The following is a 24,214-nucleotide window of genomic DNA, read 5'->3' on the forward strand; positions in this document are numbered from 1 at the left end:
ATGTGGTTTATATACACAATGGACTACTACATGTTGATGAGGAAGAATGAAATATGGTCATTCGTAGCAATGTGGATGGGCCCCGAGGGTGTCAGGCTAAGTGAAATAAGTCAGGCAGAGAAAGACAGATACCATATGTTTTCACTCATATGTGTAACAGGAGAAACTTAACAGAGGACCATGGGGGAGGGGGAGGGGGAAAATAGGGAGAGAGAGAGGGAGGCAAATCATGAAAGACTTGAATAGTGAAAACAAACTGAGGGCTGAAGGGGAAGGGGGAAAGGGGGAGGGGGGTGATGGGCATGGAGGAGGGCACTTGTGGGGATGAGCACTGGGTGTTCTATGGAAACCAACTTGACAATAAACTATAAAAAAAAAAAAAGAGTTGGTTTCCATTGCTTGCCCCACAGCACCTGAGTCCATGCTTCATGCAACAGAGTTTGGGAACACGTTTATAATGAACGGGGCTCTGTGCGGTCAGCGCTGAGCCGACTTCAGACCCCCCGTCCTCCTCCCTCTCTGCCCCTGCCTCTCTCTCTCTCTCTCTCTCTCTCTCTCTCTCTCTCTCTCTCTCTCTCTCTCTGTCTCAAAATAAATAAACTTAAAAAAATTTTTTTAAATGTTTTATGTATTTTTTGATACAGAGACAGAGCATGAGAGGGGGAGGGGCAGAGAGAGAAGGAGACACAGGACCAGAAGCAGGCTCCAGGCTCCGAGCTAGCTGTCAGCACAGAGCCTGATGCAGGGCTGGAACCCACGACCGTGAGATCTGACCTGAGCCGAAGTCAGAGGCTTAACCGACTGAGCCACCCAGGCGTCCCTCAAAATAAGTAAACTTAAAAAAATTATATTTGCTATAAAAAACAGACTCACAAATCTAGTTTCTTTTAAATAAAATCTTACCAAGGGACGAAGACATTCTTCTAAGTCTAATAAACTGTGCTTATGAATATAACAGATGTATGTCTTCAACATTCCAAATCTGTTTACAGACAATAAATTCTGTTGTTCCTTCCAATTTAAAAAGCAAATTACAGAACTTCTGCTCTAGCGGATGGAGCAGACCCCCTTTTCCCCTGCTTCCTGCTGTGTACAGCCGGAAACCCTGGCTGGTACACGGAAAGCAAACGGAAGAGGACTCTGAAAGGCGGAGAGGAGAAGGCAGATCGGCCAGGGAGCTGGGGGCCCGGGGAACGACCCAGCAGCGGGCTCCCTGGGTTTTCTCTTCACCTCACATCGCTCAGACCCGAAGCTGAAGAAACGGGCAGCCTGGGACTATCAATGGGTGTGGACAACAAAGCTCTAAGAAAATCCACGCTCTCTAGTCAAAAGACCAGAAGATGAGCAGTCAAGCAAGACAGAAAATTTTTATTTTTGTATTAAAATTTTTTTAAATATTTATTTTTGAGAGAGAAAGAAAGAGACAGAGTGCGAGTTGGGGAAATACAGAGAGACAGGGAGACATAGACTCTAAAGCAGGCTCCAAGCTGTCAGCACAGAGTCTGATGTGGGACTTGAACCCACAAACCGTGAGATCATGACCTGAGCCGAAGTTGGAGCCACCTATCTGACGGAGCCACCTTGGTACCCCAAGATGGGAAACTTTTAGACAACTGCTGTATTCCAAATATCACAGGGAAAAAAAAATGATACCTTCCCTCCCCCAGCCCAACCCCCAGTACCAGCGTAAGCCAAGTAGGGAGGCTAGATTTCCAACCTTTCACGGTTATAACAAGGCACCTTAACTCACAGGCTGGGATTCTCAGAGCAGGCCACGGAGGGATCTGGGGTCCAGTGATGAGGCACAGAGTGAGACCACGTGGGGAGCGTGGACTCCTACCCCCAGCCGGCAGCAGGGGAGCCCCCTTCTCCTACTGGGTGGTGCCCGCGGAGGCCTGGTGGAGAGGCAGGACTTTTGCCATTACACTCTCACAATTATACTGTCCCAGAGTTGGGGCGACCATTTCTGGTAAACGGGGATGATGGATGCCAGACGTTTCTCCCGTGTCTGTGTGCCCCAACTCCCATCGAGAGGTGGGCACTTCTCTCCCCACCATTTGAATCTGGGTAGGCCTTGTGATCCATGGAATGAGGTGGAAATGGGGGCCGGGGGCTTCTGGCCTCAGGCCTTACAGGGAAATTCAACCACCTGTAAAGAAGTCCAGCGTCTCCATAAGGAGAGCCAGGGCTCGTGTGCAAGACCAGACAGACATGCGAGTGGGCCCAGTCGAACCAGGAGAAGGGAGCTACCTCAGCCGACTGCCAGCTGGGGAAGCCCTCCCTGCTGAGGCTCCAGACAGGCGTGATGCCATTTGGGGTTCTCCAGTCCCCGCCCAGCACCCCAGATGATACTGTTGCCCAAATTTGCCCCGCCCAGATTCTCTGTTTTTAAAAAATACTTTACGGTGGTAAGAATACTTAACATAAGGGGGCGCCTGGGTGGCTCAGTTGGTTAAGTGTCCGGCTTCTGGCTTTAGCTCAGGTCATGATCTCATGGTTTGTGGGTTCGAGCCCCACGTCAGGCTCTGTGCTGACAGCTAGCTCAGAGCCTGGAGCCTGCTTCGGATTCTGTGTCTCCCTCTCTCTCTGACCCTCCCCTGTTCATGCTATCTCTCTCTGTCTCTCAAAAATAAATAAAAAAACATAAAAAAATACTTAACATAAGATCTACCCTCTTAACAACAACTTAAGTGGATAATGCAGTACTGTTAACTACAGGCACAAAGATTTCTAGAATTTATTCTTCTTCCATAATTGAGACTTCATGCCTGTTGATTAGCAAGTCCCATTTCCCCTCCATGCCAACCCCACAACCCCCATCCTACACTCTGATTCTGCGACTTTGACTCTGGTCGACAGGTCATCTAGGTGGAATTATGTAGAATTAGTCTGTGATTGGCTTACCGCCTTAGTGAGTGTGAACTGCTCTAACAAATACCACAGACGGGGGAGCTTAACCAATAAATATTTATTTTTTACAGTTCCAAAGGCCAGGAAGTCCAAGATTTTGGCTGATTCTGTTTCTGCTTAGGGATCTCTGTCTGGTTTACAGACGGACACCCTCTTGCAGCATTCTCACATGTCAGAGAGAGAGAGAGAGAGAGAGACAGAGAGAGACAGAGAGAGACAGAGAGAGACAGAGAGAGAGAGAGAGAGAGGGATGATCCCTTTGTGTCTCTTCTTACAGGGTCACTAATTCCATTCTTGAGGGCTCCACATTCATGACCTCATTATCTCCCAAAGGTCTCACCTCCAAAACATCACATGGGGGATTAGGGCTTTAAACAAAGAAATTTTGGCAGGGGAGGGAGAGTGACGGGGGGGAGGTGATGACAAACATGTATCCCATAGCAATTATTTTACTTAGCAGTTTTTCCCCAAGTTTCATCTAGTTGACACGGATTGCAAGATATCTTTCTTTTCCAAGGCTGCATAATATTCCACTGTATATATACATCACATTTCTTTCTTCATTATCTTCAATGGACATTTAGATTATTTCCACACCTGGACTACTACGAATAGTACTGCAATCAATATTGAAGTGTAATTATATCTTTTACCTCCTGACTTCAACTCTTTTGGATCCTGTCCAAATTCTTGACCTGTAGAATTATGCGCAGTAAAATAGTTGTTGTTTTAAAATTTAGGTTTCTAGGTGGTTTGTTACGCAGCAGTAGCTAACTAATACACTTCCTTAGTAAACCAAGGTTGATAAATGATCCAGCAATTTTTGTCTGGGACTCAAGATCTGACCCTATACCAGATATTCACTAACAGGTGGCTTTCGTCTTTCATCTGACTTGAGTGTGTATGATACTACTGTTTGATGCCCCTACCCCCTTCCTTTGCCCAGTTAACGTCTTCCCATTTTAATGCCTGACTTTAGTCATTCTTTAAGGCCATTCTATAGACCTAGCATTTATTAAACCCATCATTACCTTTTTTATTGAGATAAAATTCACAAATTATAAAATTCACCATTTTGACCTTTAAAAAGTATCCCATATAGTGGATTTTGGTATATTCATAATATTATGAGTGACACCATTGAAATGGTGGAATAGAGAATTCCAGGGACACACCCCTCCAGAAAAACAGCTAATGAGCTGACAAAACCCATCAGAATCACTTTTTTTAATACAACTCGGGGGTGCCAAAAACATGTAACAATCAGAGGAAGGCATATTGAAGAAAGAAGCTATTGTTTTATGGTAAGAGAGCGCTGTGGCATTTTAAATAGCCTGCCTCCCATCCCTTACAGCCCAGATCTGTGGCAGCCATGAGGACACAGAGAGAGTGATACGTGAACCTTATTATTATTAGCTTTTTTACATTTTATTTATTTTTGAGAGACAGAGAGAGACAGAGCATGGACAGGGGAGGGGCAGAGAGAGAAAGAGACACAGAATCTGAAGCAGGCTCCAGGCTCTGAGCTGTCAGCACAGAGCCCGATATGGGGCTCGAAACCAAGAACCGTGAAATCATGACTTGAGCCGAAGTCGGACACTTAACCAACTGAGCCACCCAGGAGCCCCTGAATCTTATTTTTAAAAAACTGTGGTTGTGGATTCTGACCTGTCTGGTGATCCCTGAAGGATTGGCACAGGGCTTGTCTTTGTTTTGTCTGACTTTAGAGCCTTTCAAGGTCCAAGTAATGGCTGTGCAACAGCTTGGGGCAAGGGGCAGCAGTCAAGAGGAGCAATAGACAGAAGGAAAAGCCTGGGCAGGAAGTGTGGGAAAGGAGATGCACAGAGGGTAAGGGCTTTCTAAAGTCTCCACGAATACTGGGGAATGAAAAAGGCCATGCATGTAGCCAGGGCTGGATGCATGCTCCAAAAAGGTCTGAGAAAACACTAGCCTTCAGGCCTGCAGGGTGGGCGCAAGCTGGGTCAAGGGCCAAGGCAGCGCGGTACGTGGCCTGGCTAAGCGTCGGAGGGCCCCAATGCACAGCCAATGTGTGAAGACTGAAAGAACCGGGGGAGTTTTTTTCCTCTTTTTTCCACTTTTTTGGCCCTAGATGATTAAGGAAACTGTCAAAACACAGGGTGACCACCTAACAGAACAGACTTCATCGGGCTGCACACAACAGAGGACCCGTGGACTTTACGAAAAGAATTTAGAAAAATCACAAAAACGAGCAAACACTACCAAGCCACAGCAAGCAACCACAAACAGGGGAGGGGTGCACACCTGATTTCTACAGCTGCAACACAATGCTCGAAACGTCCACTTTTCATCAGTGTAGCACACCCACACGACTCTCTAAATCCAAGCATTTCCACCATCCCCCCTAAAGAAACCCCAAACCCATGAGCAGTCCCTCTCCGTTCCCCGTTCTCCCTGCCCCTGGCAACCGCTGATCTACTTCCTGTCTCTGTGGGTCTGCCTCTTCTGGACATTTCATATAAATGGACTCCTAAGGTATGTGGTCTTTTGTGTCTGGTTTCTTTCACTGAGCATAATGTTTTCAAGGTTCCAATGCTTCATTCCTTTTAATGGTCAAATAATATTCCATTATGTGGATAGAACACATTTTATGTATCCAATTACCAGTCACATCTGAGTTATCTCTACTTTCTGTCTATGACACATGATGATACAAACATCCTTGTACAAGTTTTTGTACCAACATGTATTTTCGATTCCTTTGGGTATCAATAGTGACTATTTTCACTTTTGGGGCAAACTGTTTTCCATCATGGCTGCACCTGTTCACATTCCCACTGGCTGAGGTCTCTAATTTCTCCACATCCTTGCCAACACTTGTTATTTTTCTTTTTTAAAAGCTGATGACAGGGCACCTGGGTAGCCAACTTGGGCTTAGGTCATGATCTCACGGTTCGTGGGCTCGTGGGCTCGAGCCCCGCATCGGGCTCTGTGCTAACAGCTCAGTGCCTGGAGCCTGCCTCAGATTCTGTGTTTCCCTCTCTCTCTGCCCCTCCCCTGCTTATGCTGTGTTACTTTCTCTCTCAAGAATAAATAAACATTAAAAAAAATATTAATGATAAGGGCTCCTGGTGGCTCAGTCAGTTGAGCATCTGACTTTGGCTCCAGTCATGAACTCAGTCTGTGAGTTTGAGCCCCAAGTCAGGCTCTGTGCTAATAGCTTGGAGCCTGGAGCCTGCTTCGGATTCTTTGTTTCTTTCTCTCCCTGCCCCTCCCTGCTCATGCTCTGTCTCTCTCTGTCTCAAAAATAAATAAACATTAAAAAAATTAATGGGAGTCAAACTAATGGGAATGAAGAAATATCTAATTGTGGTTTTCATAATGCAGTTCCTCAATAACTAATGATGCTGCGCATTTTTTCACATTCTTACTATCCATTTATCTTCTTTGGAGAAATATTATTCAAAACTTTTGCCTATTTTTAAAAATTGAGGTAAGATTCATATATAATAAAAATCGATCATTCGCTAACCTAAAGAGTACAAGTCAGTGGCATTTAGTACACTCACAAGGTTGTGCAACCCTTCACACATTAAACTTTTTTTCTTAGTTGCAAGAGTTCTTTATATATTTGGATACAGAACTTCTGCCAGATACATGATTTGCAAATATTTTCTTTTATTCAGTGAGTCATATTTTTATTCTTTTTTAATATAATTTTTTTAAAGTTTTATTTATTTATTTATTTTGAGAGCGAAAGAGCAGGCAAGGGGCAGAGAGAGAGAGAGAGAGAGAGAGAGGGAGAGAGAGAATCCCAAGCAGGCTCCGTGTTCTAGCACAGAGCCCAAAGCGGGGCTTGAACTCACGTACCATGAGATCATGACTGAGCTGAAATCAAGAGTTGGACGCTTACCTGACTGAGCCTCTTGGGCACCCCATAGTTTTATTTTTGATAAAGTGCTTTGATGTACATAGGTTTTAATTTTGATGATGTTTATCTACTTTTTCTCTCGTTACTGTGCTTTTGGTGTTGTAGCAAGTTTTTTCTAAGAAAAAGAAAACTGTTGCTAATCTAAGTTCACAAAAATTTAAACAGGCATACTCAGTTTGACTGGCTTTCCTTTAGTGCACTGTGGAGATCCTGTGTTTTATAAATTGAACGTTTGTGTTAATCTTGCTTCAGGCAAGTCCTTCAGCGCCATTGTTCTAACAGTATCCGCTCACTTTGTGTCTTTGTGTCGTACCTTGTAATTCATGCAACTTTCAAGCATTTTCACTGTTAGATCTGTCATCAGTGTTCTTTGATGTTACCGCTGTCACTGTTCTGGGGCATGAACCACGCCCATGTAAGACGACACTGACCTTAATCAATGCCTCATGAGTGCGTTCTGCTCCACCACCAACCTGCGGCTGGTCTCGTCCCTGTCCTGGGGCCTCCCTCGGTCCTCAGACACAATAAAGAAACCAGCCAATTAAACAGGCCTACAATGGCCTCTAATGTTCAAATGACAGGAAGAGTCAAATGTCTCTCACTTCAAATCCAAAGCTAGAAATGATTGAGCTCAGCGAGGAAGGCATGTTCAGGAGCTGAGACAGGCTGAAAGCTAGATTTCCTGCACCAACAGTCAGCCAGGTCGTGAATGCAAAGGAAAAGTTCTCGAAGGAAATGAAAAGTGCTGCTCCAGGGAGCCCATGAGTGATAAGAAAGCCAGATAGCCTGATTGCGGATATGGAGAAGGTTGGAGCGGTCCGGATAGAAGGTCCAATTCGCACAGCATTCCCTTAAGCCAGAGCCTCATCCAGAGCGAGGCCCGCACTCGCCTCAGTTCTGTGAAGGCTGAGAGCGGGGAGGAGGCTGCAGAAGGGGCTGAGGCCCGCAGAGGCTGGTTCACGGGGTTTAGGGCGAGAAGCCGTCCCCACAGCATGAAAGTGCAAGCGGAAGCAGCAGGTGCCCATGTAGGAGTCGCAGCAAGTCCTCCAGATCTGGCTGAAGGCGGCCGCACTAAGCGATGGATTTTCAATATAGACGAAACAGCCTTCTACTCCAAGATGCTGGCATCTAAGACTTTTATAGCCAGAGAGAACTTCATGCCTGGCTTCAAAGCGTCAGAGGACAGGCCGACTGTCTTGTTAGGGGCTAATGCCGCTGGGGATTTCGCATTGAAGCCAGGGCTCATTTGCCATTCTAAAATCCCCAGGGCCCTGAAGAATTATGCTCAATCTACTCTGCCTGTGCTCTATAAATGGAACATCAGAGCCTGGATATTGGCATATCTATTGACGGCATGGTTTACCAAATATTTTAAGCCCACTGTTGAGAGCTACTTCTTTCAAAAATTCTCCTCTCGGGGCACCTGGTGGCTCGGTCAATTGGGTGCTCAACTTTAGCTCAGGTCATGATCTCATGATCCGTGAGTTTGAGACCCACATTGGGCTCTGTGCTGACAGCTCAGAGCCCGGATGGAGCCTGCTTCGGATTCAGTGTCTGCCTCTCTCTCTGCCCCTCCTATGCTCGTTCTCTGTCTCTCTGTCTCAAAAATAAATAAACATAAAATATAAAAATAAAAAATGTTCCTTTCATTGACAATGAACCTGGCCACCCAAAAGCTCTGATGTACAATGATATTAATGTTGTTTTCATGCCTGCCGACACAACACCCATTACACACCCCAGTTTCTGTCTCTCAAAATAAAATAAAGACATAAAAAATTATTAAAAGCCATTTCCACAAGAATATTAATCTCCATGCATAATAACTGGCTACACACAGACTTGGTTAGGAATAGCACAATGTAATTAAATGCCTTTTCATCCTGGCATTTCAAAGGGCTTCATCAATGTTAATTATGCCCCAAGCCCTTGTGAAGTGGCGTTTGGGTCGATTTGATGAGGACTGAAAGTCAGGCAAGGTGATGCCACCGGCCCGAGGGTTATGCCTGTCACGTGTAACCCTCGCCTGTCAGCGGCGAGAAAGTTGAGGTGACAACCAGCAGAACTCCTGACATCCAGCCCCCCCTCCAAACCTCAGAGCTTCAGACTATAAAACGGGGGCATCTGGGTCTGCTGGCAGGGAGGGGATGTGGGGTGGGGCCTGGGTGGCTTCAGCCTCGGGTTCTTCAGCCACTGTGTTCGTCTTTTGCAGAGGAGCCACACCAGGTGAGGCGTGTTCACAGAAGCTATTTAAAGTGGGAAGTGAGCAACAGGTCCCCGTGGATGTGGACAGCTAGCCCAGAACAGGGATTTGACCTTGGGCTCAGTGACTCTGTCCCAGACTAAAACAGTCTCCTACTGAGGGGCAGGTTGGGAGGACTGCCTGGTGGTGGCCTCAGGCCGGCTTCTTCACCTGCCATATCGCTGGTTCTTGAGTTCCGTCAGATGGGGACGATGCTGCTGAGGCAACACCTAATTGGCTCCCACTGGCTCTCGACTTCACTGGGCAGAGTCCGCCAAGGGGGAAGGGGGGCGGGGAGTCGGGGGCCATCCTCATTTTTTAAGGCAAATACCTCAATGGGGGTTCCTGCCCGTGGAGGATCTCAACTGCCAGAGAAGGACCAAGACATGTCCTAAGTCACAGAGTGAGCAAGTGGCAGGGCCGGACCTGAACAGGTCTGCCGGCACTTTGGTCCCATATCAACAGGTGAGGACAAAGCGAGGCCTTCCAATGATCAGGAACCTTATATTGATAGGTAGACCCGATTGCGACATTTTGAAAATGAAAGGGGGCTGTATTAATAAAGGAGGCATAGGCCAGGATGTTTGGTCCCTGTCCTCATAGCGCAGCCCCTGAAGGCAGAGGGCTCCTGGTGAGCGATGGAGGGTGAGGGGAACACTGCAAGCAGGCAGCAAGCTTTCAAACTCAGCTGCTTTCTTGGCGTGGCTTCAACAGACTCAACGTCAAGGGTGGGGCAGCAAAATCAAGGTCACTTCTCTCTCTGCTTCGGCTTCCCCATGTGGACTTTGAAGACCAGCAGTCCTGGGCGGGGGTCCTGCCTCTGTCACTTCCTCACCTTCACTTTCTGAGCCTCGGCTTCCCTTCTAAAAAATGGAGGGACTATAAACTCCATAGGATTGTCACATCACATGAAATAAGATACATGTTGAAACATCATCGGGCATGTAAAAAATTACTAAAACAATTCTAGCTTGTCACTATTATTATTTTTACCATTTTTATATTTTTACCTTAGCAAGAGCTCTAAGGACCCTTTCGGTGCCAGCTACACCTCTGGACAAAAAGGAAACTATTTCCAGAAAAGCAGCCAAAGGCCACAGAGGCAAGAAACCTTGCCGAGTGAAACCTCTGCTCAGATCTCCCCGTCCTAACATCTGCTTTACATCTGTCAACGAGAGCCTCTATTTAAATACCACGGTGACAAGGCCAGTCATCACTTGCTATTTAAACTGACCTCCCACAATCCCTTGGGCTTAAAACTGCCCACAATTTGGTATAAATTGCATCCCGGCTTGCTCTGAGGGCTACTCATATTCAAATACAAGAGATGCAGCTCCCTGGCTAACCAAGCCCTGCTAGATCTGTAAGCTGGCTTCCGGCCAGCTCCCTGCTCCTTACCTCCTCCAGCAAGAGGGGGGCATTACCTTCCTCAGCGCTGCCATTTCCATACTTAACAACCAGTATCAGGGAGAGAAGGAGCCTTGCAGAGTGGTGAGCACGCTGCCGGCAGCAGGGGGTGATGGATAAAAGTGAGTGTCACAATGCACACACTCAATTCGAATCCCAGCTTTACTACCTATTGACTGTGTGGCCTCAGGAAAGTTAATTAACCTCTCTGTGCCAGTTTCCTAATATGTAAAAGGGGATTTTGCTAATACCTACCTCACGGGGCCTTGGAAGGGTTAGCACAGTCCCTGTCCTATAGTAAACACTCAACAAAGTTAGCAGCTGCTATGATCATGAGGATTACTATAGTAACTGGGAATGGACTACGGAAGTGTGCTAACGGGCCTATATTTTCCTGGCAGGGAAAGCAGCCAAGGGTGAGACCGGAGCTGGGGCTGGCAGAATCGGTGGGGTTTCTATCGGGGGCTGTGGCACGCAGCTTCAGTTTCCTCCACCTGTAAGTGCACCTCATCCTCCAAACCGCCGCGTAGGATGGATTTAAAATTGACCTGCAGAGAAGTTTCCTGACTTTCCCCCAAGTTATAAAGACAGAACGAGAGAGAGCTGGGGTTTGGGGACAGCAGGTCTCTGATTCTGAAGGCCATGCTGTTAACACCCCTCCTGGCTCTACTTTTGTATCACATTCGTCAGGAAGGCTAAGGCCCCGAGGGAAAGAGCTTCCCCCACCTCCCTCCTAGACTGGAAAACTCCTCCAGGGAAGAGAGAGCTCAATTATTCATACAGCCCCGCCCACCCCGCACTGGCAGGAGGGGAGAGCAGGTGCCCAGCCAAAATGCTTATTTGCTAAATAGAAGAAACTGAGGCCGGACTCTTCCAGGCTGAGGCCAAGCCTCCAGGGCCAGCAAGCCCTTGCGATGCTGCCACCTGGGCAGCTGGCCTCTTGGCCTCCCTTTCACAGACATCACCCCAGCCCCGCCCCAACAACCAGGGCAGAGCACAGCGCTGCAATTCAAACGGCTTGCTCCTAACTTCACCTCATTGATAAAGTTGGATGTGGGCCCTCTTAATGTTTTCCTTGCCCCAAAGATAAGAGATTATTTGAGGACAGCCTGCCCAGCCCATAGAGCCACTTTTCAGAGAGCCGCATACAAGGATAGAGCCCCAGAAACCTGTTTGCTGTGTGACCCCACCCACCTGCCCACCACGGGTAGACACCTGACCCAAACTGGCCAATCAGGTCTCCCCTCTTTCAAAGGCCGGGTAGGAGTTCCAATTCATTCTAACCTCCATTGCCCTACTTGCCTCTGGTTGCAGGAGCTACCTTGTCGGTTTTACTGTCATTTTCCCTTTTGTCTCAGTGCCTCTGACGTGGTTTCTATTCCTTGCAACCAAACTAGCCTTAACAAAATCAAGGTGGAAGGAAACAACTTCCTCTATCTCTAGGCGCGATTAACTAGACACTCCTCTGCTTTGTGCACCTCCATCTGTTCCTCTTCGTAAACCCCAGGCACTTCCGGGTCAAGCACCGAGTCCAGCACCTCCCGCATGTCTCCTGCGTGGGCTAGGTGCCTTCTCATTGATCCACGTGATTGGAGGGACAAGGGATGGTGGGAGGTATTACTACCACCACTCTACCCGTAAGAGAAGCTCTGAGAGGGTAAGACGTATGTCCAAGCGCACTTAGCTGGGAAGGAGCAGAGGGGGGATTCGAAGACTTGTCTTCTTCCCTTTCTCCCCGCTACAACTTCAGTTACCTCATACTTCGTGCACGTGCCTGTCTCCCACCTCAGTTCTTCAGCTTGTTGGTAGAGTCACCATGATTGATTGATTTATCTTTGCTCTGGCACCCAGAAGGTATGTGTACAATAATAAGTAACTGAGTTAATTTGTAATTAAAATGGAAACTTATTAGAAATCTCGTCTGGGAGAGGGTTCTGTGTTTTCTTAGGTTCTGTATGTGTTTATTGGTCATCGATTCATCACAGAGCCAAGTGTCTTAACTGTATTTCTTGTGTTGTGTATTCTTGATGCTCTTGGCATTGTGGCAGAGACCGCCTCTCCCAAGGCTAGCCAATCCTTAGAGACAGCAGGGGAGCAGGCACTCTGGGATGCGCACTGCAGCACTGCTTACACTCGCCCCAGATCAGAAGCAATCTGAACATCCCACAACAGGGGATGTGTCCAGAAAGGTTTGATACAGCAACTCAACAGATTACTGGGCTATCGCTCAAAAAGTATGCGTTAAATCACTATTCAGTGACATGAGGAAATAACCACAAATAGGGCTAAGCGAAACAACCAAGATACATAACATCTGTGCAATCAGATCCCAAAAGTGTAACATCAAAAAAAAAAAAAAAAAAACAAAAACCAGGCAGGAAATATACTGAAATATGAACAAAGCTTGTCTCTGAGTAATTGAGTAGGTGATTTAAAACAAACAAATCTTCTAAGTGGGAATACCTCCCTTTAAAAATATTTCTCAGTGCACCTGGGTGGCTCAGTTGGTTAGGCACCTGACTTTAGCTCAGGTCAGGATCTCACAGTTTGTGAGTTCGAGTCGCCCCGAGACAGGCTGAGTAGTAATACCTCCCACCATCCCTTGTCCCTTGTGCTGACAGCTTGAAGCTTGGAGCCGGGGGCCTCTTTTGGATTCTGTGTCTCCCTCCCTCTCTGTACCTTCCCCCACTTGCACTCTGTCTCTCTCTCTCTCAAAAATAAACATTAAAAAAAATATATTTCTCTACATTTCTCTTTTGACGTTTTTCCCTAACCCCCTATCTTTATGTATTTCAATAAGTGTTTCTTTCTTCTGGATTACCCGTTCTCCTACACCGGTGCCTGTTTCTACCCAAACAGGCATGCAGACCCCGGCCATATCTGTAGCCAGGGCGATCGTGTGTCACTCTCTTGCTAGAAAACACAACATTTCAAAGCCAGAAAGAAAGCTCTTGCCTTGTAGGAGAAGGAGGCCTCGCTGCTGGGGTCTGCGCCGCTCGTGGGCGAGAGCGGGCGCAGCTGCAGGGCCGCACCGCGGGCTCGGTCCATGGCGCTAGGGGCACATTCCTTGGGGGGCCGTGGCTGCCGCTAGGCGGGGCCGAACCCCGGCACCATCTCTTGCTGCTGGGTGTTGCCTCCTTTCACCGGGGCCGCTGGAGGACTTCGAGGCTCTCCTGGCTGATTTACAGCCTCTCCCTTTCCTTCACCCCGACCAGTGCCAGGTTGTGTCTCTCCCAAGCAGGCAGGGAAGGGCGCGAGTCCTTGTCCCCGCGGTGCCCTGTGGTGGCGGAGAGCAATGTGAGAAATGCACACACAATGAGCCCAGCTTCGTTACCCAGGGAGAGGAAGCTACCGGGACAAGACACGGGCTGTCATAAGGGAAGTTGTTTACAAAATTATATCATGCCTTTGGCCCCCTTGATAAAGACATGGCTCAGGGCGGCTGGGTGACTCAACTGGTTAAGGGGCTGACTTGAGCTCAGGTCACGGGTCTCACGGTTTGTGAGGTCGGGACCCGCATTGCACTCTCTGCTGACTGGCTCCAGCTTGGAGCCTGGAGCCTGTTTCAGATTCTGTGTCTCCCTCTCTCTCTGTCTCTCCCCTGCTCACACTCTGTCTCTCTCTCTCTCTTAAAAATAAACATTAAGGGGCACCTGGGTGGCTCAGTCTGTTGAGCGTCAGACTTCCGCTCAGGTCATGATCTCACAGTCTGTGAGTTCGAGCCCCACGTTGGGCTCTGTGCTGACAGCTCAGAGCCTGGGGCCTGCTTCAGAATCTGTCTCCCTCTCTCTCTGCCCCTCTCCTGCTTGCTTTCTGTCTCTGTCTCTCAAAATAAAATAGAGACATAAAAAATTTTTTTAAAAACATTAAAAAATATAAATCAATAATTAAAAAAAAAGACATGGCTCATCTACCTCAGAACCTTTTCTCCTGGGTGGCTCAGTTAGTTAAGCGTTGGACTCCTTTTTTTAAAAAGTATTTTTTTAATGTTTATTTTTGAGAGAGAGACAGCGTGAACAGGGGAGGGGCAGAGAGAGAGGGATACATAGAATCCGAATCAGGCTCTAGGCTCTGAGCTGTTAGCACAGTGTCCAAGACAGGGCTTGAACTCATGAACCCTGAAATCGTAACCTGAGCTGAAGTCGGTACTTCACCAACTGAGTCACCCAGGTGCCCCAAATATTTGACTCTTGACTTCAGGTCAGGTCATAATCTCAAGGTTCATGGGACCGAGTCTCACATTGGGCTCTGAGCTGACAGCATGGAGCCTGCTTGAGACTCTCTCTCTCTCTCTCTCTCTCTCTCTCTCTCTCTCTCTCTCTCAAAAATAAATAATTAGAGGTGTCTGGGTGGCTCAGTCAGTTAAGCATCCGACTTCGGTTCAGGTCATGATCTCTTGGTTCAAGAGCTTGAGCCCCACATGGGGCTCTCTGCTGTCAGTACAGAACCCACTTTGCATACTCTGTTCCCCTCTCTCTCTTCCCCTACCCTGCTTGTGCTCGCTGTCTCGCTCCCTCTCAAAAATAAATAAATAAATAAATAAATAAATAAACATTAAACAAACAGTTAAAAATATTTTTAAATCATCTTTTTTTGTTCGTTTTTTTTTTGTTTGTTTGTTTGTTTGTTTCCCCTCTGCTTCCTTCCTCCTGCCAGGTCCTAATTGAAATCCTACCTTTTCCACAGGCTCCCCTGCGTGAGACATAGAACACTGCCTTGTCCACCTCCAGGCCTCCAAACAATATATCCCACTGTCATAAAAAAGGAACCCCGTGTTCGATATTGGGACGAAAGAATGAGAAGAAAAGCTATCTTCACAGATGGGGGAAGAACTGGACTACCCGAGGGTCAGCCTAGCACAGGGGAGGTGACACTGGACCCTGGGAGACGACCTGTGTGACCAGACCACACTATCTGTAGGAGACTCAGGTGCCTCATCTGTAAAGTGGGGTAATAATGTGACTTCAAGGAAGATTGACAATGACAGTAGTTCCTGTTGACACTATCAGACTGATAGTTTTAATGCATGTCAAGCTTTTCTACCAAACAGAGAAGAAAGATGAAGTATAATCCTAGGGTTCTGGAAGGCAGGGCCAAAACACCTTACCACAGTGCTAAGGGTTTCTTTGAGGTCTTCTTATAGTAAAAAAAAAAAAAAAATCGTACCAATTTGGATTCTACTACAAAGTCGATGTTTATTTCAATAAAAAAAAAGTTACAAGTAGCTTTTGACCTGTTGTATGCTACCTGTTTGCCTTGGCCAAGTCATTTCACTTTCCAGGCAGTTTTCTCTGCTGTAAAATACAGATAATCAGAGAATAGTATTCCTATCCCCACAGGCCTATTATGAGAATTTGATGAGATAATGCCCATAAAATGCGATGCACAGCAAATGGCCAATGAATGGCAGCTATTATTATTATTAATTTTATTCTTATCAGTTTAGTTATTTAATGTACCCTCAAATACTCCTTTCTTTTGTGCATTCATGCTACAAGTATTTACTGAGGTCTTACTATGTGCTAAATAGACACAGCCTCTGCTATGCCTCAAGCCTTCAGAAAGTTGTTCTTTGTCCTGTGACTTCCAGTTCCTTCTGGAAACTAGCCCTACCCCCAGGAATGCCGGCTCCCAGTATGAGCTGCACAGTCATATATCACAGGTCTAACACTGTGTCCAGCATCCAGGAGACACTACATGCAGGCTTAGCACAGGGTGGCCACGAAGACCATCTAGCCCAGGTCTCACGTTGTTGAAGGGCCTCAAAATTAACCCATAGTTACTATCTCCAGATGAGGTTCTACATTCAAGAGATAGTCAATGCCTGAATCACATAGATATACATATATATGGTACATATAATACACGCCATATATATACAATATGTACAGAGTACATTCATCAATTTCATAACTCACATCCCATAATCAAACCTCCCTGGCTGTAAGGACCTATGAGTATTTGCCATCTTGTGAAAAGCATAATTATTCATCATTCTACTTTTATGTGTGGATGAAAAGCATTATTGGGTTAAGTTTATGTATCTTAATGTTTCGAATATAGTAGCCTTAGGAGGAAGAGGAGCCCAGGGACAGGCATCCGAGAGACCCTTAGGGGCTTTCCAGCTGGGAGCGCAGACTCTAGAATTTGCTGAATCCCCTGTTCAACCCTTGCCAAGATCTGGCCCAGGGCCTGGCATGGTGACCTCCATATATGCCTCCTGACTGGCTACAGGCGGGCCTGTTGAGCACCTGATGCAGCTCCCAGTCAAGAATGGAATGGCTCACTCCCGCCTAATCAACCACAACTCCAGAGATACAATAGCTATACCCAGCCCCACCCACAGAAGGTCAGAGAAAGCAAACTGGCGTTGGGGACATGCCAATGGGGTGATGGAAACCTAGGCCTCCTAATCCTCTTTGGACCAGCTACTTTGTTTGGTAAGTTTTTGTGTTTGTGTTTGTTTGAGGTGTTGCTGTCATTTAGTTCACTTTTTTTTTTTTTTTTTTTTTTGGATACAGAAGAGACAGAGCATGAGAGGGGGAGGGTCAGAGAGAGAGGGAGACACAGAATCTGAAACAGGCTCCAGGCTCTGAGCTAGCTGTCAGCACAGAGCCTGACGCGGGGCTCGAACCCACGAACGTGAGATCTGAAGTCGGAGGCTTAACCGACTGAGCCACCCAGGCGCCCCCATTTAGTTCACTTTTAAAAAGCAGCTGCACTCTCTGCCTCAGGAGCTCAGGCTTCTGAACCATCACCTGCAAAGAGAGGAAGCTCTCCCTCCACTAAGTAGGAGTTTGGACTAATGGCTTCGGAGGGGGGCTTCCTGAGTAGCTCAGTAGGTTAAGCATCCAACTTGATTTCAGCTCAGGTCATGATCTCACAGTTTGAGGGTTCGAGCCCTGAATCAGGCTCTGCACTGACAGTGTGGAGCCTGCTTGGGATTCTGTTTCCCTCTCTCTCTGCTCCTCTCCTGCTCACGTGTGTGAGCTCTTGCTTTCATAAATAAATAAACAATCAGAAAAGAAAATAAGAGCTTTGGAGGAGCTCTTTGAAAGTTGCTCTCCCTTGTAAGATGCACATTCTTTGCCTCCCGATTCTCCTTTTCTGCCTTCAAAGCACTTTTCCAGGACTAACATATGCCCAAGAGGCAAGTGGCCAACTCTGTGTTCCCAGCCACCCCTTAATTTTGAGGCCCTCAGAGACAGCCGTGAGCACAGGGTCCCTGAGTCAAGAAAGGATAATTCTAGGTGCTTGCTTCCATTCCTCCCCCAACCCCCAATGCCACCCCTTATCTCAACTAATTATTTCACCAACCCACAGAGCAGGTCAGACAGATGGGAGGACTACAGCCCATGGCTGCTAAGAGTAGGATTTGCATTAGAATTTGGCTCTATCTGAAAAAATTAAATAAAATACGCTCTTTCCCACCACCTGACGATTCACCTACTGGCTGGTGAGTGCCAGTTACGCCAAGCCCTTTCCCTTTCCTGGGCTTTGACTCACTAAAGGGTTACACTCTTCATTGCCCTCCCATTGAGCTGGAAACTAGAACCTCCAGCAGCCAGTGAAGAGCAAGAATACTCCCGCCCCCCACTTCATTCCACCTGCTAACTCCACCATCTGCTATTGTCGGGAAGCCCCAGCCGGTGGAGAGGAATAATTTGGGCAAAGTTACTGCATTTCACTTCCTGATTTGGTAAAGCCTGCCATCTCCTACATTAAGGCAAACCCATGCCCCCTGCAAGAATGGGGGGGGGGGGGGCGAAGCGTTCGGAGGCAGCGAGACCCAGACCTGCAAGGCTGGTGACAGCAAGAAGGAAGGGTATTCGCAAGAGGGGGCGTTAGAGGATTCCAAATGTATTCCCTTTCCTTAAAGCCAAAGGCTGATTTCAAGTCCGCCCTCCCCCCAGGATCAATCACTACTCACCGGTGGCGTTTTCTCTAAGGCCCACCTATCCCAGGTTTCTGAGAAATGACTTGGACTCTTCGTGCAACCCGGACGCACAGCCTCCTTAATTCCTTCCCCAACTCAAGAGCGGCCGGGGTGCTGCAGTGTTTTGCTTTCAAAGGCCGCGATGTGATTTGCCAGGACGCCTGCCAGTCATAAGCTGGCGGGGACTTCGTGCAGGCGAGTGGCTGCGAGGAAGGAATGGGCGGGACAGCCCCCGGCTATTGGCTGTGCCGCAAAGCTTGCTTGAAGCGTAGGGGTGAGAGCGTTGGGGAGGCGGTGCTCTCCTCCAGCTTGGCGCTCACCTGGAGGGGGTCCCCTCTAGCGGCCGCACCAAAGTCGTTGGTAAAAACCCCGCTGTCCCTCTCCGCTGTCCCGGAGAGTCCTGGTGACTGCTCACCTCCCCCGGCCCGACAGATGTTCAGCCTGCCAGGAGTCCTGCCTTGCAATTCTTAGCGCTGCCTCCTGGGCTTTGCTTCTGCTGTACCTCCACTTTATGCTCTCACCTTCTATTCAAATCCTTCACGTCCCTCAAGACCCGGCTCCCCCAAAAGCCTTCCGGGGCACTCGAGCCATATGCATCTTCCCTTGCGTCCCCCCCCCCCCCACGCCACGCTCCAACACCTGTTAGCTGCGCTATATACCAACCCTCCCAGCGCGTCCGCAGCTCCGCAATGCTTAAGGTCCTTCAGTGAGCCTGGCACTTGATGAATGCTTCCGTACAACTGTATGTACAGTAAGCAGTACGTGTAATCAACACGTGCATGGAGCTTACACTTTTTCATACACGCATCTCATTTCAGATCCCCACAACAACCCCCTGAGAGGGACGTGGAGCTCATGCCCATTTTACAAATGAAGAAATGGCATTTGCGCAGAGACCCCCAAGGAGGAGAAAGTAGCCAGTTTACGGTTCAGATCTGGAAGCAGAGAGAGCTCAGAGGGAACAACTGAGAGCAGAACGAGGGTGGCATTTCGCAGGAACTGCCCGTAGGAAAGCGTGACTCGAGCAAGATTTTTCAGGGGTGTGGGTGCTAGGAACCGCAATCAGAAGACCTGGCCAGGCACGACTTAATAAGACCTTTGGATTTCATCCTAAATTTAAGGGGGGTGGGCACTGAGGGTTCTGAGCTGGGGAGTGACAAGATTACAGGGACTGCCCTGAAGCTTTTTGTAAAAAGGGGCTCAAGGAACACTACGTCTGTCTGCCCTTGGATGGTCGCCCGTATCAATCTTTTTCTTCTATACACAGGGCTTGGAGGAATGCTGGCTTAGTTTATTCTTTTAACTAAGATTTCTGGGTAGGCAAAATTCTAAGGCTCTTGGTCGATCACAAGACATTTGAGGGATCACTTAGATAATCCCGTATTAAATTTCCCAACCGGTCCTGACTTAATTTACCTGAACCCTAAAAATCTGGTAGCTTCCCTGCGGTTTTTTTTTTTTTTTGAAACGCCTCTGGCGATTGGCCAGCAACTTTTCAAGCTAAAGAACCAGGAAGCCATTGGCTAATTACTCAGGAGGCGGGCAGAAGAAGGACTCTAGAATGTTAGGCAGTTGGTTGCCATAGCGATGGGGAGCCTGGGCAGGCCAGACTCAGCCCAGGGAAACCCGACGAGGTAGGAGGCAGTTCTTGTCCGGGAACGGGTCGCGGGGTGGTGGGGAGAAGGACCTGGCGCATGCCATGGGACACCCACTGAGATCCCCGGCCTTCTGAGTGCGTGCGGAATTCTTCTGCGGAGCTGGGTGGTGCCCCGGGGCGAGAAGAAGCCGAGGTCGGAGGTGCTCCTTCCGGATGGTGTGCTTTTGGAGCCCCCAGCTCAAGTGGTGATGGTAACCACGGCGCGCCCTCCCCCACGGAGCTCCTATGCAGGGCGTGGGCGTCTGGCCCCCCCGCTTCTGCCTCTGGGAGTGTACAAATGGTTGGGGACTCTGCTCTGGGCAGTGGGTGGGCGACAAAGAGCTGAATTCTAACTCCAGGTCCTCCCCAGCACCTTGGGTGTCCCTCAGCAAAGTCTTCCCTGCTCTGGGCCTCAGTTTATCCGTCTGTAAAATGAAAGGGTAGGTTGGAATTTAGCGGTCACTAGCGGGCAGCTAAAGGTCCTTCCAGCTCTCGCACATGCTTTCTTAGTTCATGAAAAATATTAACTGTATGATTTCCCCGGGAGGGCTTTGAAAAGTATAAAATACTTTGAAGATGCACTTTCAAGATAGCTTTTTAAAAAATGTTTTATTTATTTTTGAGAGAGAGAGAGAGAGAGAGAGACAGTGTGAGCAGGGGAGGGTGAGAGAGAGAGGGAGACACAGAATCTGAAGACAGTCTCCAGGCTCTGAGCTAGCTGTCAGCACAGAGCCTGACGCAGGGCTCGAACCCACGAACTGTGAGATCATGACCTGAGCTGAAGCCGGATGCTTAACTGACTGAGCCACCCAGGCGCCCCCTCAAGATAACTTTATATACAACTGAATCGGTTAAAAATCTCTCATAGTCAAAAGTACTCAAATACCATAAAATTCCACATACAGTAACAGTATATATGATTTAGTGTATATGAATATATGCTTCACATTAATATGCATTTATAGATGTGTAAGATATGTGATAATACTGTAACATAAATGATAAAGGGTTCCCCCACCCCCCATAACATGTAGTAGAGTGAAGATATGCCTGTATTTATAGTCAGGGGAGTAAAATCCTCAGAATTGTGCTTCAGAAAAACAAGAATTGTATTATGAATGCATCTATATGCACTATGGCTAGAATATGTCTACCCCTAGTATCCATTCACGCCACAAATATTATTGAGCAACTACTGTGTGCTAGGAAGCACATTGGGGATTCAGCGATGAACGTTCTATTGGGGAAGACCATAAACAAAGAAATACATATAAAATATGAGGCTGGGTAGTGAAAAGTGCATTGAGGACCACCAGGCAGTGTCAGGCTGGAGACAGAGGAGTGAATTTCTGTAGGAGGAAGTTGTTAAGGAAGACAGCCTTGAGAAGGTTTGAGGAGAGACCCGAATGAGTCTGCTGACGGGGCCAGAAGAGGACACTCAGAGAGGGAAGGGAGGAATCCCCACACTATCAAGAGGCATCGCGGAAGCTGCAAAGGCTCCACGTCTTCAGATAGTGGGATATGACAGCTGCCTGCAAATACTTGGAGAATAGTCCTACAGAGCGGTGGCCTTCACACTTTTGCAATGTGACCCATGCTAGAAATGCACTTGATGTTGCCACCCAGCACACACACATGCACATCCAAACACAAAGCTCATGCAAGACTGCAGGCTGTGACCTGCGTTTTGAAAATCACCAATGTGAAAAGCGAGTGAGATTTATTCCAGGCTGATTCCAAGGGGCAGAATGAGGATGAGTGAAGGGGAAAAATATGAATCAGCTTTCATACAGGCAGGAACTTTCTAGTAATTAGAACCACCCAACAGTGAAGTGCCTCAGAGATTTTCAAACTGAGTCCTGGGAAAGCCCAGCATTTTGTGAAAATGCAACAGCCTCAAATACTTGCTTTCGAAACTATCTGCAGTATCCTAATTTTAAAAAAATCCAACCATACCCATTCAAGGCTGCTAAATGTCAAAATTTAGCATGTCAACATGCTTAGAGGCAAATTAGAGGTTATTATAGTGATTGAGAGTGAGCAGAAGTCAGACTTCTGAGGTTCAAAGCCTGATTCCACCTCTTACTCTGGTGTGACCTTGAGCAAGTCACCTTATTATTGAGACAGAAACAGAGCATGAGTAGGGGAGGGACAGAGTGGGGGAGGGGGGGAACACAGAATCTGAAGCAGGCTCCAGGCTCTGAGCTAGCTGTCAGCACAGAGCCCGATGCGAGGCTTGAACTCATGAACCGCAAGATTGTGACCTGAGCTGAAGTCAGACGCTTAACCGACTGAGCCACCCAGGCGCCCCTAAATGTCTGTTTTCTTATCTACAAAATGAAGATAATACCTCACTGGATTATTGTAAGGACAGCATGAAGTATTCCATTCAAGCTGTTTAGGACCATAAAGGCTAATAAATGATAGCTCTTATTTTAAGGTGTTAATATATTATCCCTGTGCATATGTCAAAATGTAATATGAATAAAAGCCTACCATAGGCCTGGCAGCAGCATCTACTTCATCACAGGGATCATTGTATTTAATCCATAAGCACCTTGAGAGGAAACATCCCGTTCTCATTGTCAGTTCACGGAGGGGGCAATGGGCTCAAAAGATTAAGTGGCTCATCTAGAATCAAGGCTAGTAAGTGGCAGAGTACAACCTTGAACCCAGGACTGGATACTCTTGATTACTGTCCTGGTGCTCACCTGGCACTTGCTAAACACAGGCCATTGATTAGGAAGGCGGTATATCTTCATGACTCTATTTTGAGATTCGAGGCCTCTGACATCCTGTCACGTACAGTTAGACCAGGACGTGCACCAGTAAGGCCCCAGTCTGAAGGCAGTGCTCCCTTCAGACCTGGGCTGCACCTGCTCTCGTCCTGGCTTCACGGGTATGCAGCGGCAAGGCTCGAAACGTTGCTAACAGTGTTGACTTTGGGCGGTAGGATTATGGATTATTTTAGAAGGTCTTTTTAATTTCTTATATTTTCTAAAAATTTGATAAGGTGCCCATATCACCATTATAACAGGAAGCTTAATTATTTTTCTAAACACCTGTAATTCTACACATTAGTGCATTTTTATTTTTGATCATTTATTTATTTCTTAACTTTTTTAAGTGTAGTGACACATGATGTTAAATTAGTTTCAGATGTACAACACAAGTTTAAACATCATGCTGTGTTCACCGCATTAGTGCATTTTAATTTAATTTAATTTTTTAAATGTTTGTTTAGTTCTGGGAGACAGAGACAGAGTATGAACAGGGGAGGGGCAGAGAGAGAGGGAGACGCAGAATCTGAAGCAGGCTCCAGGCTCCCAGCTGCCAGCACAGAGCCCAATATAGGGCTCAAACTCACAAATTACAAGATCATGACCTGAGCCGAAGTCGGAGGCTTAAGCAACTGAGCCACCCAGGCACCCCTTCCATTAGCGCATTAAAAAAAATTATTTTTTGCTTTATATTTATTTTTGAGAGACAGAGAGAGACAGTGCAAGCAGGGGAGGGTCAGAGAGAGAAAGGGAGACACAGAATCTGAAGCAGGCTCCAGGCTCTGAGCTGTCAGCACAGAGCCTGACGCGGGGCTTGAACCCACAAACTGCGAGATCATGGCCTGAGCCGAAATCGGACACTTAACCAACTGAGCCACCCAGGTGCTCCACATTAGAGCATTTTTCAAATAAGAGTTTTCTTATAGGTAGGGAAATAGATGGCAGAAGTACTAAGTACTTGGTAGAAGTACTAAGACAACAACACAGCACTCTGAGGTGGTGAGTGAATGGTGGCTGCTTTTATAGATCCTAGAAGACATGTTTATACCGGAGCGGGTGGTTTTGCGGTGAGCATTATTGATTTCTGTTGCTCTGAATCTCTTACTTTCTTGGAGTGAGTTACCAATAACTCTATTAAAGGTTAAGATTTCAGTGTAGATTGTCAACCAAAAAAGATTGAGAATTACTGCTGAGAGAGAATCAAGTGGGGAACAAACCCTGAAGGTGAAAAGGATTGGTTGAGCCCGCCGTCACTCATTCAGTCCTCCATTTGTTCGGAAATGGCCTAAGTTCTTTGGGGGAAAAAAGATGAGCAAAATAGAACGCAAGTCTGTCCGCAAAAGAGTAACTGTATGGAGACTGAATCGTACTTCTGCTGCTAACGACTAAAATA

At 47.3% G+C, this 24,214-nt stretch overlaps 2 protein-coding genes across 5 annotated transcripts in view; one reads left to right on the top strand and one right to left on the bottom strand.

Moving 5' to 3' along the window:
- Nucleotides 1-18,516, bottom strand: part of NIPAL3 (NIPA like domain containing 3) — a 45,475-nt gene extending 26,959 nt beyond the window's left edge. The window contains exons 1-2 of the mRNA XM_029948771.1: nucleotides 18,400-18,516; nucleotides 13,425-13,746 (exon numbers count right to left, since the gene is read on the bottom strand). Coding sequence (XP_029804631.1) covers nucleotides 13,425-13,517 — 93 coding nt within the window. The 5' untranslated portion in view covers nucleotides 13,518-13,746; nucleotides 18,400-18,516. The remainder of the gene's footprint in view (nucleotides 1-13,424; nucleotides 13,747-18,399) is intronic.
- A 230-nt stretch (nucleotides 18,517-18,746) lies between these two features.
- STPG1 (sperm tail PG-rich repeat containing 1) overlaps nucleotides 18,747-24,214 on the top strand; it is a 51,050-nt gene continuing 45,582 nt past the window's right edge. For 2 of the 4 annotated variants that reach the window (XM_029948773.1, XM_029948776.1), the window contains exon 1: nucleotides 19,986-20,039. The gene's annotated coding sequence lies outside the window, so the exon portion shown is untranslated. Of the gene's footprint in view, nucleotides 18,766-19,985; nucleotides 20,040-20,198; nucleotides 20,254-24,214 lie in introns of those variants that run through there. The other 2 variants (XM_029948775.1, XM_029948774.1) reach the window with 2 other exon arrangements.

This window comes from Suricata suricatta, chromosome 8, assembly GCF_006229205.1.
Source record: "Suricata suricatta isolate VVHF042 chromosome 8, meerkat_22Aug2017_6uvM2_HiC, whole genome shotgun sequence".
Taxonomy (NCBI): Eukaryota; Metazoa; Chordata; class Mammalia; order Carnivora; family Herpestidae; genus Suricata; species Suricata suricatta.